Below are 16,296 nucleotides of genomic sequence, written 5' to 3'. Positions count from 1 at the left end.
TGTAAAAGTTTATAGGCTTTATAGGTTGAACTTTTATTATCTACATGAAACTCAAGATCTCAACAACTATTTATCACTTTAAAACATTAAACCAATAGTTTTTATAATTTGATAAGTAAATTTATATAAAAAATAATTATATTTATTGAGTTTTATATTATCAATTCTTCTCCCATAATTTTTATTTTTCTTAACACTTTTTATTTTGACACCGTGATAGACATATTTAAATGCTCCATTTTACTTTGATAAAAGTTTTAATTTTTTACATGAAATTTAATGACACTATCACTAGCTTATTACAGTACCTACTACAGTGATGATTTTTTTTTTCTTTTATCATTTAACTAATATACTTATGGTTTTTTAAAAAAATTGAAATTAAAATTAAAGCCATGCCAATTAGGATTTGACCCTACTTGCTTTAAAAATAAAATAAAATTAAAGCCATGCCAATTAGGATTGGCCTACATGCTTGTTCCATATCATGCAGACATGGGATTTATATATATCATAATTTTATTAAATTATTATTTTGAAGGGACAAAACACTGTTTGAACAATTATCAGATTGGTGTCCTACACAAGCTCTTATAAATTAATGCCTCCATAGAATTATTCATGTTCCTTGTTTGTGTGAATAAAAATTTCAAGTATGCTTAACCTTCTACAATTATATTTTGGTTGGTACAACAATTTATGATCATGTTCTAATTCTTTAAAGAAAGGTGGCCATGCATGATGATTTGATTATATTGGTCAATCAGTGTCTAATTTATCCTTAAAATTTGCCAATGGTAGTGTTAAAATTCATGATAAAAAAGGTTATTCTAAAAAAAATAAAAAAAATAAAAATTTAAGAGGAAAATTCCTACATGTAATTTTATATCAGATTTTTATTATAATTTAGATTTATATTATTTTAAAATTTTTATATTATCTCAAACATAATTTTTTTATTTTTCTAAGTTTGTGACCATCCATCAGTGTTAAAAACTATCTTCTGTATGAAATATTAAGAGCCCTATAAAAATCTAGACTTTTTTTTTATTAGTGAGTGTTTTTCTATATACACAAAAATTCAAAGTTGAAATCATGTGCTTAAGTGATCTAAGTTTCCATCACTTGGACCAACCCCCGGTGATAATTTCTTATTTTTCTAATATGTGATTATATCAACTTTATAATTGACCATTATTTTACTATAATCAAACCCAATATACTACCCAAATCCTTGAATAAATGAATGCATCCTAACAAAATAATTAATCAAATCATTGGAACTAATCAAAACTTCATCAACCAAAGATAAGCATTTGGTTAGATGCTACCTAATTTAGATGAGTTTAACATAATAATGGAAACTACAAGGGTTTGTCTGCAAAATAAAAAAGAAACAACTCCACCAACCAGAAGAAATGAATTATCTTTCAAAGATTCTGTTCTTTCCCTTCTTCTTCCTGTACTATGCCAAGTTGCCAACCCTGCCAAAGAGTTTGTCATCACCTTGTCATCACTACCTAAGAAACTGCTCACCAGTTCCCATTTCTTCCAGTCTCCTTAGAATCACATGTTGATGTGAATAACATCAGTTCCATCTTCCTCTAGCTAGGCCACCTTTGCTTGTTTTCTACTGCATTACATGCATCAACCTCCACTAAAACTACTCTTTGTCTTGCCTTTCTTTGATTTGTTGTTGGGCCAGTGAATGGTGAAGGTTCTTTACTTCATACTCTGTTGAACTCTTGTTTGAGTGGGATGGTTTCATGAAGGTCACTTTCTGTTTGAATACTAGCTATAGGAGGAGGAAACTTGTTAGGGAAGGCTTAAAGAAGAGGAAAAGGGAAATGGTGTCTTTTCTTGTTTGTGATAGAAGCTGTGTGGCCTCTTCCTGTTGGATGTGTGCTTTTTGAGGGCTTTGGGAAAGGAAGATAAAGGAATGTTGGGGTTTGGAGTTGGAGAGAGGAGGATGAGCAGTGTGGGCATGGAGACAAGCTGTAAGGCTTTGCTCAGAGAGCTTCAGGTCCTTTGCTTTTCTTTCTTTTTGTCTCTCTTAGTCCTTTTCTCCTGTGAGTTTCCTATTTTTCTGTTTACTTTTTCATTCTCTGTTATGTTTCCTACTTTTGTTCTTTCAATGGTTTCCTGTTTGTAGTGTTTGTATTGTTTTATGGTTGATTTTGCAGAAAATTGGACTGTTTTTTTCTTCAAGTTTATCTTAATCTTTAATGAGTCCTGTGCCTCCTGATTGTTGTCTTAAGGAAATTGTTTGCTTAAACTAATCATCTGAAAATTTTCATTTTCACAATTTTTTTTTTTTATGATGGTTTCCTGCAATTCTTTAGGTGATTTGAAGTTTGAGGTTTGTTTCCTTTGCATATAATGAAATTTCATTTGGATCAATTCCTATGGACATAAGGAGGTGGTTCCCATTTTTTTGGAACTGATAAGTTGGAATTATTCCTGAAAATTAGAAGAATGAGGGAACTTCTTGTTTGCAAGTTCATTTTATTTTTTCTCTTTGACACTTGATAGTGATTAGATACATAGAAGAAAAACTTTTATTCATAAAAGTCCATTGTTTCTTTACACTTGTCTTTTTAAATTATGTGACTGAGCTTTAGAAATTTGACAATGTAATAAATGCACTTATGCATTTCTACTCAATGGAAACAGCACATATGGACGGAGATAGGAGAAAGCGAGTCGGACAAGGACCGAATGTTGATGGACATTGAGAGGGAGTGCCTGGAAGTTTACCGTAAGAAGGTCGATGAAGCTAATGATGCAAAGGCACGGCTCCATCGGGAGGTTGCTGCTAAAGAAGCAGAGCTCACAGCTCTTATGGCTACCCTTGGGGAGCACCCCATGTATTCCCCGGTACGAATTCTTACAAGCTGATGCCATTTATTAACAAAATTCTTTGAAGCATGTGAAACTTAGATTTGTTAGATGAATGATTCATTGCTAGGAATTCCTTTTCGGAGTTAATGTGTTTCTTTAACTGATGGATTTCATGAATTCCATCATGTACATATGAAAATTGATTGCTTTTTGAATCTCAATTTGCAGATGGAGAAAAGGTTGACACCATTAAAGGAGCAACTTTCATTAGTCATACCTATTTTAGAAGATATGAGATTAGAGAAAGAGGAAAGAATCAAACAGTTTATCGATATACAAGCACAGATTGATAGGATTCATGCAGAGATAACAGGACTTCCTCACCAGAATAGTAATGTTGCGTCTTTCAGTGTGGATGAACATAATTTGTCGATGCTGAGACTTAATGAGTATCAAGCACATCTTAGAACTTTGCAGAAGGATAAGGTAATTACTTGTACCCTGATTGCGTCTGTTCTTCGCTAATGCAATGACTCTATACCTTTCACATTAATGTTTTAGTTAATTCTTTGATATTATTTGTATATTTTCTTACTTCTTGATATGTTCATCCAGTCTGACCGTCTCCGAAAGGTTCTTGAGGGTGTCAATGACGTGCATTCTTTATGCTGTGTGCTTGGACTGGATTTTGCAAAGACAGTGAATGAAGTTCATCCCTATTTGCATGAGAATGGATCCAAACAAGACACAAACATCAGTAATAATACACTGGATGGCTTGTCGTCAGTGATCATGAAGTTAAAAACAGAAAAGAAGCTTCGTTTCCAAAAGGTAAGTTGAGATCCTCATACTTTTGGTTCTCATTCTTTCTTTGCATCTGAAAGCATCGTCTGTGACATAGTTGCAAGAAACTGTGGAGTCTCTTTTCAAACTCTGGAATTTGATGGATTCAACCAATGAAGAGCGGAGACGCTTTGCAAGAGTTACCTGCATTTGTGAATTAAAGGAGAAGGACATTACAAGTTCTGGTTTGCTCTCAACAGAATCTATCAAGCAGGTATCTCAAGTCCCTTCAGAGCTTACAATATTATCCTGAAAACAATTAGTCCAATTTGAATTACTCCTTGATAGACAGAAGCTGAAGTTGCGAGGCTTACAAAACTAAAAGCTAGTAGAATGAAAGAACTGGTTTTCAGGAGAAGGTTAGAATTAGAAGAAATATGCAGAAGGGCACACATTGAACCTGATGTAAGCACCGTACCTGAGAAGACTACGGCATTAATAGATTCTGGTAAGTATCTGTTTTTTTCCCTTGCATCTCAGTTGAGTGTATCTTATTACCATTTACTTTTATGCAGGTCTTGTGGATTCTTCTGAACTTTTGGCAAACATTGAGACACAAATCATAAAAGCCAAAGAAGAATCTATAATCAGAAGAGATATTATGGATAGGATCGACAAGTGGTTAGCAGTTTGTGAGGAAGAAAATTGGCTCGAAGACTACAACCAGGTTGTTTTTTCTCGATCATGTGATCCTCCTATAAGCTAATTACAATACTAGCTTTACAAGTCATTTTTTATATTGTTGGTGCTTATTTAGAGATAAATTGTGTATGAAATGCAGGATAGTAACAGGTATCATGCTGGAAGAGGTGCACACTTAAACCTGAAACGAGCTGAGAAGGCACGGTTAGCTGTCATGAAAATCCCAGGTAGCTGATGCTCCAAATGAGTGTTATTAATGTTAGCTCAATTATGTTGAAACTAAATCACTACTTTGTTCAGCTATTGTAGACAATCTGATCAGCAAAACATTTGCATGGGAAGATGAAAGAAACATTCCATTCTTGTATGATGGGGTAAGAAGTTTTCCGCATAGTTTTTCTTTTGGCACTTTCACGATACTCTAAACTCATGTTCTTGTTCTCCAGGTTCGCCTTGTGTCGATTTTGGAAGATTACAAACTCACTATACTACAAAAAGAAGAGGAAAAAAGACGACAACGGGTAAGTATCACAACTTGACCATTCATCCTTTGAAGTGAATTTTGAGCAACTAATTGACTATTCATCCTTTTTTTAGCGACTAATTGACTGTTCATCCTTTTTTTAAGCGACTAATTGACTGTTCATCCTTTTGCAGGATCAAAAAAAGTTACAGAATCTGCTTTTAACTGAGAAAGAATTGATGTATGGATCTAAACCAAGTCCAAAAAGATGCAACAGTTTCAATAGGAAAGCCAGTGGATACCATGTCAATGGAAGTGAGAATGGATTTACCACTCCTACATCTAGACGGCTTTCCGTTAGTAGTGCAACCCCTGAACTACTCACTCCCCGCTCATATTCCAGTCGGTACCATGGTTACTTCAAGGAGACAAGACATTTATCAACTACACCATTGAACTTTGTCGCCCTTTCAAAAGACGATAACACATCTTCCTTCACATCTATAAGTGGTTCAGAGCCCGAGTCCCCTCTTGGCTAAAGATGTAAACAACTATTTACTACATTGTGTCTTTAGATATTGAATTGGTGAGTTGTCTATAAGAGTGATGCAGATTTCTGGGCAGCAGCAATTAATTCATAATATTTCATGGTTTTAACTTATAGGATTTATATATGTTTATAGGAGCTCACTGTAAGGTTATACGAATTAGTTATATGTGTTCCATTTTTATGAGCTGTGTTCTTGTAATCTTTACTCTTATTGCTGCCATTCCTGTAAAAAGGTTGATGTTGTTTGTAACTTGTGATGATAGGTATTCTTCAATCAAATGCATTGTTTGCTTCATGTCTTTGGTGATTTTGATGAAAATTGAGATCATATGTTCATTCCTGATGTTATTGTGCTTATAATTGTATGAAATTTCATGAGAATGTTCTTGTGGTGTGTGGGAACTTAAAAATGCAGCAAATGAAGAAATTTACTTGAATGCTGATGTTTTCTATATGCAGGAGATTTCTCAATGAACTCTGTAATTTCTGTTTATGAACATAATTTCTATCACTTGCTACTAAATCTCCATTCTACCCAAAACAATCACATGTATCTCTTTCCCTTTCTGGTGTTTGTCACAAAGATTTTGCCAAAAAAAGCAATTAAGTTTTGAAGATTTTCACTTACACCTATGTTGTGAACATGGGGATTTTGCATTGACAATCGCATTCACATTTGTGGCTTCTTTTGCACCTCTCCTCCTGGTGCCTGGTGCTGGTGGGAGCTTTCCTCTAACCAGGACTCAATCAAAGGTCCCTATTACTCTGGTCTCTTTGTACTGACAATGAGATCATGAACATATAACTCTCTTAGATGGTCATCGAAGCTCTCTCGTGTTTCCCATCCATGTCTATCACTATTGGGTCCTTTGGTGGTTTTACTTTGACTTCAATTATTTTGTACAACATTATGTATTTACTCGTTTATTCCAGCTTCTATGTTCCTACGCTTGTACATGCAATTATTTTCTTTCATTCTAATATATTTTAGGTGGCTTACCCAATTTTTTTTTTAATAGATAAATCAGATTCAATTATATGAAAGTTAAAAGATACAGAAAAAAAACACTCGAGTAAAGAAGGTTATAACGTGGGGAGAGAAACAGAAATGAAAATACGCAAATACAATAGATCCTTTGATAGTAAAGGAGAAATACAACTATGACAACCACTAAAAGAAGAAGCACCCGGAACTGACCCACCGAGTCAGTAATCCCCATCCCATGACCCGGCCGGTTATAAATTGGGGTTTTCCAACCAGGCGGGTTGGCCTACAGGTTGAGCCCCAACTGCTTTACGAGCAGTTGGGGATTTCTTTTATTATTTTTTTAATTCAAAATTTAAATTTTAAAAAATTCAATATTTTTTTATAAAAATTTAAATTTTGAAAAACTTCTATATATACCCCTCATCCCTACATTATTTTGTTTTTACCAATTATCATTATTTCCCAAGACTCCCATTCTCTCTTAATCTCATTCATTCTCAACTCTCCTGCTCTCATCCTCCCTTAATCTCACTCTCTCAAGGCGTAATATTGGGAGATTTTGAATTTGGATTCTTGGAGTTTAATTATTCCAATTCAACATTCTCAAAGCTTCTTAATATTGCAATTTGATACTTTGAGTCTTGGAGACTTGGAGAGGTGCAATTTTGGATTATCTCTTAATTTCTTTCATTTCGAAATTCGCCAATTAACAAGGTTGGACATGATTTATTTATTTTAATTATTAGTTTAGACTTATGTTTTTAAAAAAAAATTGCATGAAATTATTAGTTGTAGTTTTGTAGCCTTGTCTTATTTAAAAAGAAAAATTATATGAAATTCATTATTGTAGTTTTGTTGACTTTTTTTTAAATACATATTTGTATGAAATAATTGTTGTAGACTTGAATGAAATTATTAGTTGTATTCTTGATATATTTATTTTAATTATTATTTTAGACTTGTGGTTTTTTAAAAATGCATGAAATTATTATTTGTAGTTTTTTAGAGTTGTTTTTTTATAAATATTTGCATGAAATTATTTGTGTAGACTTGATTGAAATTATTAGTTAGTTGTATTTTTTATATTTATTTTAATTATTAATTTAGACTTGTGGTTTTTTTAAAAAAATTGCATGAAATTATTATTTGTAGTTTTTGTAGACTTGTTTTTTTTTAAATACATATTTGCATGAAATTATTTTTGTAGACTTGATTGAAATTATTAGTTAGTTATTTTTTTTATATTTATTTTAATTATTAGTTTAAACTTGTGGTTTTTTAAAAAAAATTGCATGAAATTATTATTTGTAGTTTTTGTAGACTTGTTTTCTTAAAAATACATATTTGCATGAAATTATTTTTGTAGACTTGATTGAAATTATTAGTTAGTTGTATTTTTTATATTTATTTTAATTATTAGTTTAGACTTGTAATTTTTTTTAAAAAATTACATCAAATTATTATTTGTAGTTTTTGGAGACTTGTTTCTTTTTTTAAATACATATTTGCATGAAATTATTTCTGTAGACGTGATTGAAGTTATTAGTTAGTTGTATTCTTGATATTTAATTTAATTATTAGTTTAGAATTGTGGTTTTTTTTTTGCATTAAATTATTATTTGTAGTTTTTGTAGACTTGATTGAAATTATTAGTTGCAAATATTTGCTTCTAGTGTTTTTTTTTTGTAAATATTTGTAGATATGTAAGTTTAATTTTTTTTTTATATATTTTGTTATTTTTATCATTGTTTTTCTTAGACATTACAATATGACTACACGTGGTGGAAGCTCGAGAGAAAAAAGTATTGTTGGTTAGGCCTTCACTCCCACACCTACTGAAAAGAGCAATCCATTTAAGGATGTTGAGAGCCTAATGGAACAGTCAGTATCAGTCGATGTACCCTCACAAACCAAACAAGCAAGCAACTCCACGGAAACAACCCTCAAATCTAGCAATTTTAAAACTCATTCTTCTAAATTGTATAATAATGATGGCATTGTAACACATGGTAAATGTAATTATTGTGGTTCAGAATTTAAGCCCTTTAAAGGAGGAGGATATGACACATTTAACAGACACATGGAGAAGAAGCACCTGGACAATCTTGGACATACTGGATCACAATCCCAAATTAGATTCACTGTGGATGAATGTACGGGTTCTTAATCATCTCTATTTACATTTTCACAAGAAAAATACAGGGACAAAATTGCGGAGACAATTTCCGTTGAGCGCTTGCCGTTCAGCTTCACTGAACGGTGTCAAGTGCAAGAATGAATCAATGACACACTGCAACCGGCATGCAAGCAAGTTACACGAAGGACAATTCAAAGAATAATATTTAAACAATACAAGAATGGTAGAGAACAACTTTGTCAGTATTTTAGTAATTTTAACTCTTTTGTTTCTTTATGTTCTAATGTATGGACCGATGTTTTTCATGAAAATTCTTTTATGGGTATTATGGCACATTGGGTCAATGACAAGTGGAATATCCAAAAGTGTGTTCTTGCTTTTAGAGTGTTAAACGAGTCTCATACCGCCGATAATATTTATAGACATATTCGTGAAGTTATCGAAGAATTTGGTTTAATGTTTAAAATTTTTTTGATTTCTTTTGATACTGCCTTCGCTAATACGGCCTCAATTAGGCCTCTAGAAGATTTTTTGAGGCCTTCATGTGGTGGAAAATATTTTTATATAAGATGTGTTTGTCATGTTTTGAACTTATGCTTGAAAGGTGGTTTGGAAGAGCTTAAAGAATTTGTACTCCCTATTAGGAAGGTCGTAGCTTATCTGGGAAAAAGCATGACCCTCATGAAATAATGGGCTAGCTATTGTAAAGCACATAACATGAGGGTTAAAAAATTCCCTAAAGATGTCAAACCAAGATGGAACTCTACTTAATGGCTTCTTATTGTAACATTTCCCTATAGGACATAGTTGACTAAGTTTGTTAATGATTCGTTGGTTGGTTTTTGTTTATATGAGTATAACTGGGTAGTTATTACTCGTATTATTGATTTGTTTTCAATTTTTAACACGTGTACTAATTTGTTTTCACAAGTTTATTTCCCTACTTCCCATTTATTTTTATATAGTGTTGTTGGCATGGCTGAATAGTTTTGGAAGTTTAGAGTAGATTCACAATTGTTTATTGTGCTGATTTCTATGAAAATTAAATGATTGTTTTATTATAAGAATATACCCCTATTGCTTTAGTTGCATTCGTTCTTGATCCAAGGCAGAAGCTAGAAGTTTGCAAGAATATTTGGAAGCATATTACAAATTCTTAGGGTTCAATGGAGGACAAGATTCCCAACTGTTTGCTATAAACTTGCCCATGAGTGACGTGGATACTCAAGATTCTGAACCAGACTCCGACAACATTGTGGATGTCAATGAAATTGTTGCTAATCCTAAGAGTCAACATGTTGAATTATATGATAGCTATTGTATTAGATATAACCATATAGTTCCACAAGTTGCACAAGAGGCAGTATGACAATCTAGCAGTAGTGGAGGAGAATCATTCCGGCAGAGACAAGCAAAGAAGAAGCCAAGGGGATCACAATATACAGAGCTCGACTTATATTTGAACACTACCTTTTGGTTCACGGAAGAAATCAACACATGCATGACTTTCAACGTCCTCCATTGGTGGAAGGGTAATGGAAACCCGTACTCCATTCTTTCACTACTGGTAAAAGATATTTTTGCGTGCCCTATGTCTATAGTAGCTTGCGAGCAGACTTTTAGCACAGATGGGAATATGTTAGATATGACACGTTCGCAGTTGACCTCACAAAATATTGAAATTCAAGTTTGCACGGATTATTGAAGCTTGCTCAAATTTAGCAATAAGAAGCAGAACAAGAAAGTCCATATGGTAGTGATTTCTTCTACACGGATAGCATGATGAGCACACCTGGTGTGACAACAGCCAATTAGTCCGACCAAAACCTAGATGTTAATAAATAGGTGAGTGGTTAACCGATTATGCAAGGTAAGAGAACTATGTGGGTTTTGATTTCTCTCACACCTAGAAGGATATGTAGGCAACTTGATTCGACGGATAAACAAATTAAGTACAAGCCATTCATTTTCGAATTTAGTGTATTTTGAAATTTTTCTGAATTTTTGGTAATTAATTTAAATTTCTAAACCTTGCCCACATCCTCCTGTCCGCAAGTAAGCTCATTATCTCCCATATTTTTTAATAAATACTCCAAAATTTATATATTAAATAAAATAAATAGTATTCTCAAAACAACCCAGCAAAGCTTTTTAATTAATTAATTTATTTATTTATGTATTTGTTTATTTATTGAGAAACAAGATGACAGTCAGGAATCAAGATGGCTTGTCTAGTGGAAAAGATGTCCTACTTGCCAAGTGCTCTTTTCTTTGCCATTCCAAACTTCTCTTCTTCTTCTTGCCACCTTCTCCTCCTTCATCTCTCCATCTTTTTTCTCAATCACCACTGAAAACTCTCACTCCCAGAAGAAGATCCATCACTAGAACCAGTCCCTCAACATCGAATTTGAAAGACATGGCTTCACCGGCTATGGCCCATCCAGCCTCCATCTTTCTCTCTACTAAACTCTGAGCATCACTTAAAGCTAAGCACAAGAAGGAGATTCCAATTCACAGTTCTTTGGATTCTTTGCTTTACAAAAGAACAAAGGATCATGCTCTCTACCATGCTTAATTTTAGGGTTTATAATATATATTTTCTTTTCTATTTGGTACCTGTTTTTTTTCCTTATCTTTTGAAATTTAAGGTGGTTGTGAACTTGTGATGTTAGGTTGTGGGACAATGAAGATTATATTAATTGGAATTAAAACAAAAACAAAAAGTTGAGTTTGTGAATCACATCAATTGAATCTACTTGAAAATGTTTGATTCTCAATAAATTTTACTTGGTCGATGTTTCAAATTTTTTTTTTATAAAAAAAATTAAGTTTGACCATAACTTCGCATAATAATTTTTTTTCATCTTTAATTTCTAGCACAACAAACTAATTCAGGGAATAAATATTTATATTTATTTAAAAAATCAATAGATTAAAAAAAAAAGACAAACCAATGATAAATTTATTTATTTTCTTTCAATTATTTATCTATGTTATTTTCTTTTTCAGCACCAAAGATTCAATTTGCATGTTTTTCATAACTAAACATGGTGTCAACAATCCTCAAGATATATGAAATTGGTGGTGTTATTATTAAATTTATTAGAGGATAATATAAATCAAGAAAGAAGGAAGAAAGAAAGAAAAGAAGAAAGGTGCCATCAACCTCATCTAGCTTTTATTTATTTAAATAGATGTTGTACCTAAAAAGTTCTACAAAAGGCCATTACTAGCTAATAAAGTTTTGTGGGGTTATTTATTTATTCATCTATTTATCTTCTTACATCCTTAAGAGTCACATCACATTACTCTTCATCGTCACCGTCTGACGATTGCCGGGAGCATGAGAGCCTTGTAAGAACTTAGAATCTTCTTCGTTGCTTTGAAATTGGTGGAGATTGGACGGAAGGGAATGCGAAGCTCAAAGCAAAGCGTCATTTTCCCCCCAATTTCTCACTCAAGAGCGAAAGAGATGATGGTGGGAATGAAGCATGAGAAACTCAACCCAACAGGTTCGCCCTGCAGTTCAGCCCTGCGGGTCCGTTCGGCTGGTCCACCCGCCAGTTCAGCACGGGCCGCTTAGTCAATAGAGAGCTAGGCCAGTTCCAGGTCTGGCTCTGTGACCCAGACCCGCCGGGTTAGACGCTTCAACCCGGCCTGGAGGGTTGTATACCCCTACTAGGTCGAGTCCAGGTCGGGGGTGCCGATGAACCATAACCCGACGAGTCGGGTCGGCTGGGCCGGCTAACCAGCCCATGCCCACTACTAGTTTAAGCCAGCAAAAATGACGGGTGAGTGGTGCAATATCGGATCCCTAGTGAAGCAATACTGTGTAAACATATTGTAGAGATACTGTAGAAATATTATATATGTACTATTTATATACTATTCACAAGGGTTCCATATGGAAGGAGTCGTATTGTTCACCCCTCCAGAGTTGCAAGACATGGGGATTTACTATTGTGGGGTTGTGGTCATTGAGATATCATCTTGGGCGCATGTGGTGAGATTTAATTATCTTGTGTGTTAATCCGTCTCACATGGTAAATCCCTAAGAGGTTGTTAGGTCACTGTAATTGATGTACCACAATATTCCTTTGACACCCCCTTGTGGAGCGGTGCTTGTCACTTTCGTAAAAAAAAAACAACTAAAAATTTCCTAAGTGGGAAAAAAATGAAGGGCATGACTTACATGAAGTGAGATGTGTGTAGTTCATGTAGTTTCCAATAATATGATGACATGTCCCATGAATGAATTAAAGATAACTCTCGTTAACTATCACCCGTTACTATCTTCACCTCAACTCTGTGTCCACGTGTTGTGGGCCCTATCATCAACAACTAATCTTTTTATAGTTCCATACACCCCAAGCTTCATTTATATACCCTCCCCTTTTTCCTCTCTCTCTCTCTCTCTCTCTATGTATATATATATTATAAATATATGCCTGCTGAGAAACTGGGAGATGGGATGACCACAAAGGATGGGAGAATGGTAGCCATTGGTGATGCGGAAGATGTTGGTCTAGAAATCTTCAAATCTAACAATGGCAATGCATCGCTTAAAGCCTGGGGGTTGGTGCCTTTCAAGCCATGATGATGCAAGTAGGTACTCAGCACAAGAGTTTTGTATGAGGATCTCTGGAGAGAACATGCCTCTAGATGTTGTCGAAGTTCCAAGCCATGTTCTCAATGAATTTATGAGCTTTTCTGATGATCTTCCGATGTGATATCATGCTCTTGAGAAAGAAAGAAGAGTATATAAAACAAATTGGCAAAGGCTTATGCTTGTGATGTAAAACAATGAAGAGTGTTTGGGGTGGTACAAGATGAAAAGTATGTGTGCATCCAACTCAATTTGTTTTTTCTTGGTTTGATTTAGTTTTGTTTCAAAAAAAAAAAAAGAACAAAAGAAATGCAATAGAACTCACAACATGTAAAAAAAGTTGAGGTTTAGCTGATAACAAGGATAGTTAATGAGAGTTATCTTTGACTCATTCAAGGACATTTGCTATCATATTATTGGCAACTACATAAACCACACCCATCTTACTTCATGTAAGTCGTGCTTAAAACCAAAAACCATAGCCTTGGTGATGTTGAAAGGAGAATCACTTTGAGAGACATTGAGAAAAAGCAAAATGCCTTCAGGAATTGCCAGTCCCCAAGTTGGACATTGTTGAAATAGTCATAGTTTGTTCCTACTTGCATGATGTACCTTGACCTATTCTCTAGGATATGATTTGTTAGACTTGCAACCATTTCCTCAGTTTATTTCCTTAAATGTAGCCACCTTTGTTGTCAACAACTGTAACTCATCAGACAACTTATATATATATATATATATATATATACAGAACACTACTCTGAGTGAGAGTTTGGGATTTCTCTATTCTTCTCTATTTCTACTATTTATTTTTTTATTATGGTATCCGAGCCATGTTTCCACAAGAACAATGTCTACTTTTAGCTCCATGATCAACACCTCATCCAATGCTTTTTTTGCCAGATTACTGCCCACTCCATTGGTTCACCACCTTATCAATATCAAGCTTACCGGCAATAATTACCTACTGTGGAAGCCTCAGTTCATGCCCTAACTCCGAAGCCAACAGCCTCTAGGGTATGTCAATAGCACAATCATCTGCCCCGCCAAGAAGATTACATAGGCCATGATTGAAAGGGAGACACAAGTCTCAAATCCAGCATACAATGTCTTGTTACAACAAGATCAGCTTGGCTTAGTGCGCTCATGTCCTTACTTTCAAAGGAAGTTCTCTCTCAAGTCATATTCCTCTCGACCTCCTTTGATGTTTGGGTGGCTTTGGAGCGCATGTTCTTTTCCCAATCCAGAGCAAGAATTATGCAAATCAGGTTGCATCTCTCTACCACACAAAAGAAGGAGCTCTCTGTGTTAGACTACTTCAACAAGATGAAGAGCCTTGAAAACACACTTACTACCATTGGTCAACCTCTTCGAGATGAGGAAGTTATCACCTACATACTTGCTGGTTTGGATTCTAATTTTGACCTCTTGGTGACATTATTTACCACCAGAACAGGTTTAATGTCCTTCAATGATCTCTATGCACATTTACTGAGCTATGACATGCGCATGGAGCACAAGAATCTAGCTCTTTAGATAAGTGGATCTTCAGCAAATAGTGTTACAAGAAGTAATCGAGGGGGTCAAGGAAGAGGCCGCAGTCGTGGCAGAGGTGGTCAATAACTAGGAAACTTCACCGTATGCAATGAAAGCAAATTAGCGTGTCAAGTCTAAGGCAATCATGGGCATACAGCTCTAAAGTGATACCATCGCTTTAATCATTCCTATCAGGCACAAGATGGTCGGGTAGCTGCTGTAGCAACAACTCCCACCTACAACATTGATCCTAATTGGTATGTTGATACTGGTGCAACTGACCACCTCACTAGCAACCTCGACAAGTTAACAATCAAGGAGAAGTTTCATGGCAAGGATCAAGTTCAGGCTATAAATGGCTCATGTATGACTATTCTTTATATTGGTCAATCACAAATCAAAACTCTCAATCGTTCTTTCCAACTATACAACATTCTTCATGTGCCTCAAGTGAATAGGAACTTGTTATCTGCCCAACGATTTTCTTCTACATATAATATATTTCTTGAATTTCACCTTGATTTCTTTTTGTTAAGGATCGGGCCACGAGGCATTTACTGCTTAGAGGCAAGTGCAAATGGGGTCTTTACTCAATTGCACATGTTCTCTATCCATCATCCAAAAGGGTCTTCAACAATGTCAAACTATCTTAAAACGAATGGCACTGTAGACTTAGACATCCTTCATCTTCAATTGTTCAACATGTCCTACAGTCAAATAATCTTCCATGTTCTTTGAGCAATAATAATGTTGTTTGTGATGCTTGTCAACAAGCCAAAAGTCATCAGCTTCCTTTTCCTTCCTCAAATAATGTTTCTTGTGCTCCTCTTGACCTTGTATTCTCTGATGTCTGGGGTCTAGCTCACATATCAGTAGGTGGATACAAATACTATGCAAGTTTCATTGATGATTTCAGTAAATTCACTTGGATCTATCTATTGAAAAGCAAAAGTGATGTACCGAAAATTTTCCTACAGTTTCAAAAACATGTTGAACGACTTCTTAACAAGAAAGTTATTTGAATGCAAACTGATTTTTTTTTTTTTGCCGGGGGGAGGGGGGCTTAATTTAAACAAGTAGGTATCACTCATCGAGTTTCTTGTCCTAATACCCATCAACAAAACGGATCTGCAGAATGCAAACAAACATATCGTTGACATAGGACTCTCACTTCTTGCCCAAACATCTATGCCTCTTAGATTTTGGTATGAAGCCTTTCAAACAGCTTGTTTTCTTATCAATCGTCTCCATAGTAGAGTAATTAACTACTCTACTCCTTTAGAAAGCCTTGTAGGTTCAAAACCAAATTATAAACTTCCAAGGACCTTCGGTTGTGCTTGTTAGCCAAATCTAAGACCATACAACTCTCATAAATTGCAATTCTAGTTACAACAATGTGTGTTTGTAGGATATAACAATGTTCACAAAGGATACAAATGTCTTCATATACCAACTGGACGTGGCTATATTCCTTGTGATGTGGTCTCTGATGAGCATGTGTTACCATTGTCAAATAACAATAGTCGTTCTCCTCCTAATACTTCTATGACTCTTGCTTCAGTCCTTTTTCCCTTGATATCTGAACCAATTCAATCTCAACCAACTCATGTTGTTCTTGCTAAACTTGTTTATGGGAATGGCCAATTGGAGAATAATTCCATACCTACTTTGCATATGGACTCAACTTTTG

At 34.7% G+C, this 16,296-nt stretch overlaps 1 protein-coding gene and 1 non-coding gene across 2 annotated transcripts; both read left to right on the top strand.

Moving 5' to 3' along the window:
• Positions 1 to 1,411: 1,411 nt before the first annotated feature.
• LOC120282389 (65-kDa microtubule-associated protein 6-like) lies at positions 1,412 to 5,634 on the top strand. The gene is made up of 11 exons (XM_039289194.1): positions 1,412 to 2,023; positions 2,674 to 2,877; positions 3,070 to 3,327; positions 3,457 to 3,672; positions 3,743 to 3,898; positions 3,973 to 4,132; positions 4,200 to 4,351; positions 4,466 to 4,553; positions 4,627 to 4,700; positions 4,773 to 4,847; positions 4,984 to 5,634. The coding sequence occupies exons 1-11, from the start codon at positions 1,940 to 1,942 to the stop codon at positions 5,326 to 5,328; spliced, it is 1,812 nt and encodes a 603-aa protein (XP_039145128.1). The 5' UTR covers positions 1,412 to 1,939; the 3' UTR covers positions 5,329 to 5,634.
• Positions 5,635 to 14,436: 8,802 nt separating this feature from the next.
• On the top strand, positions 14,437 to 14,574 carry LOC120283191. The gene has a single exon (XR_005543189.1). It is a non-coding gene; the product is annotated as a small nucleolar RNA Z247 (small nucleolar RNA).
• The last annotated feature ends 1,722 nt before the right edge of the window (positions 14,575 to 16,296 follow it).

This window comes from Dioscorea cayenensis, chromosome 18 (genome assembly GCF_009730915.1).
Source record: "Dioscorea cayenensis subsp. rotundata cultivar TDr96_F1 chromosome 18, TDr96_F1_v2_PseudoChromosome.rev07_lg8_w22 25.fasta, whole genome shotgun sequence".
NCBI classification, from domain to species: domain Eukaryota; kingdom Viridiplantae; phylum Streptophyta; class Magnoliopsida; order Dioscoreales; family Dioscoreaceae; genus Dioscorea; species Dioscorea cayenensis.
The sequence above is the reverse complement of the archived record's forward strand: the minus strand, read 5'-3'. Positions and strand labels throughout refer to the sequence as shown.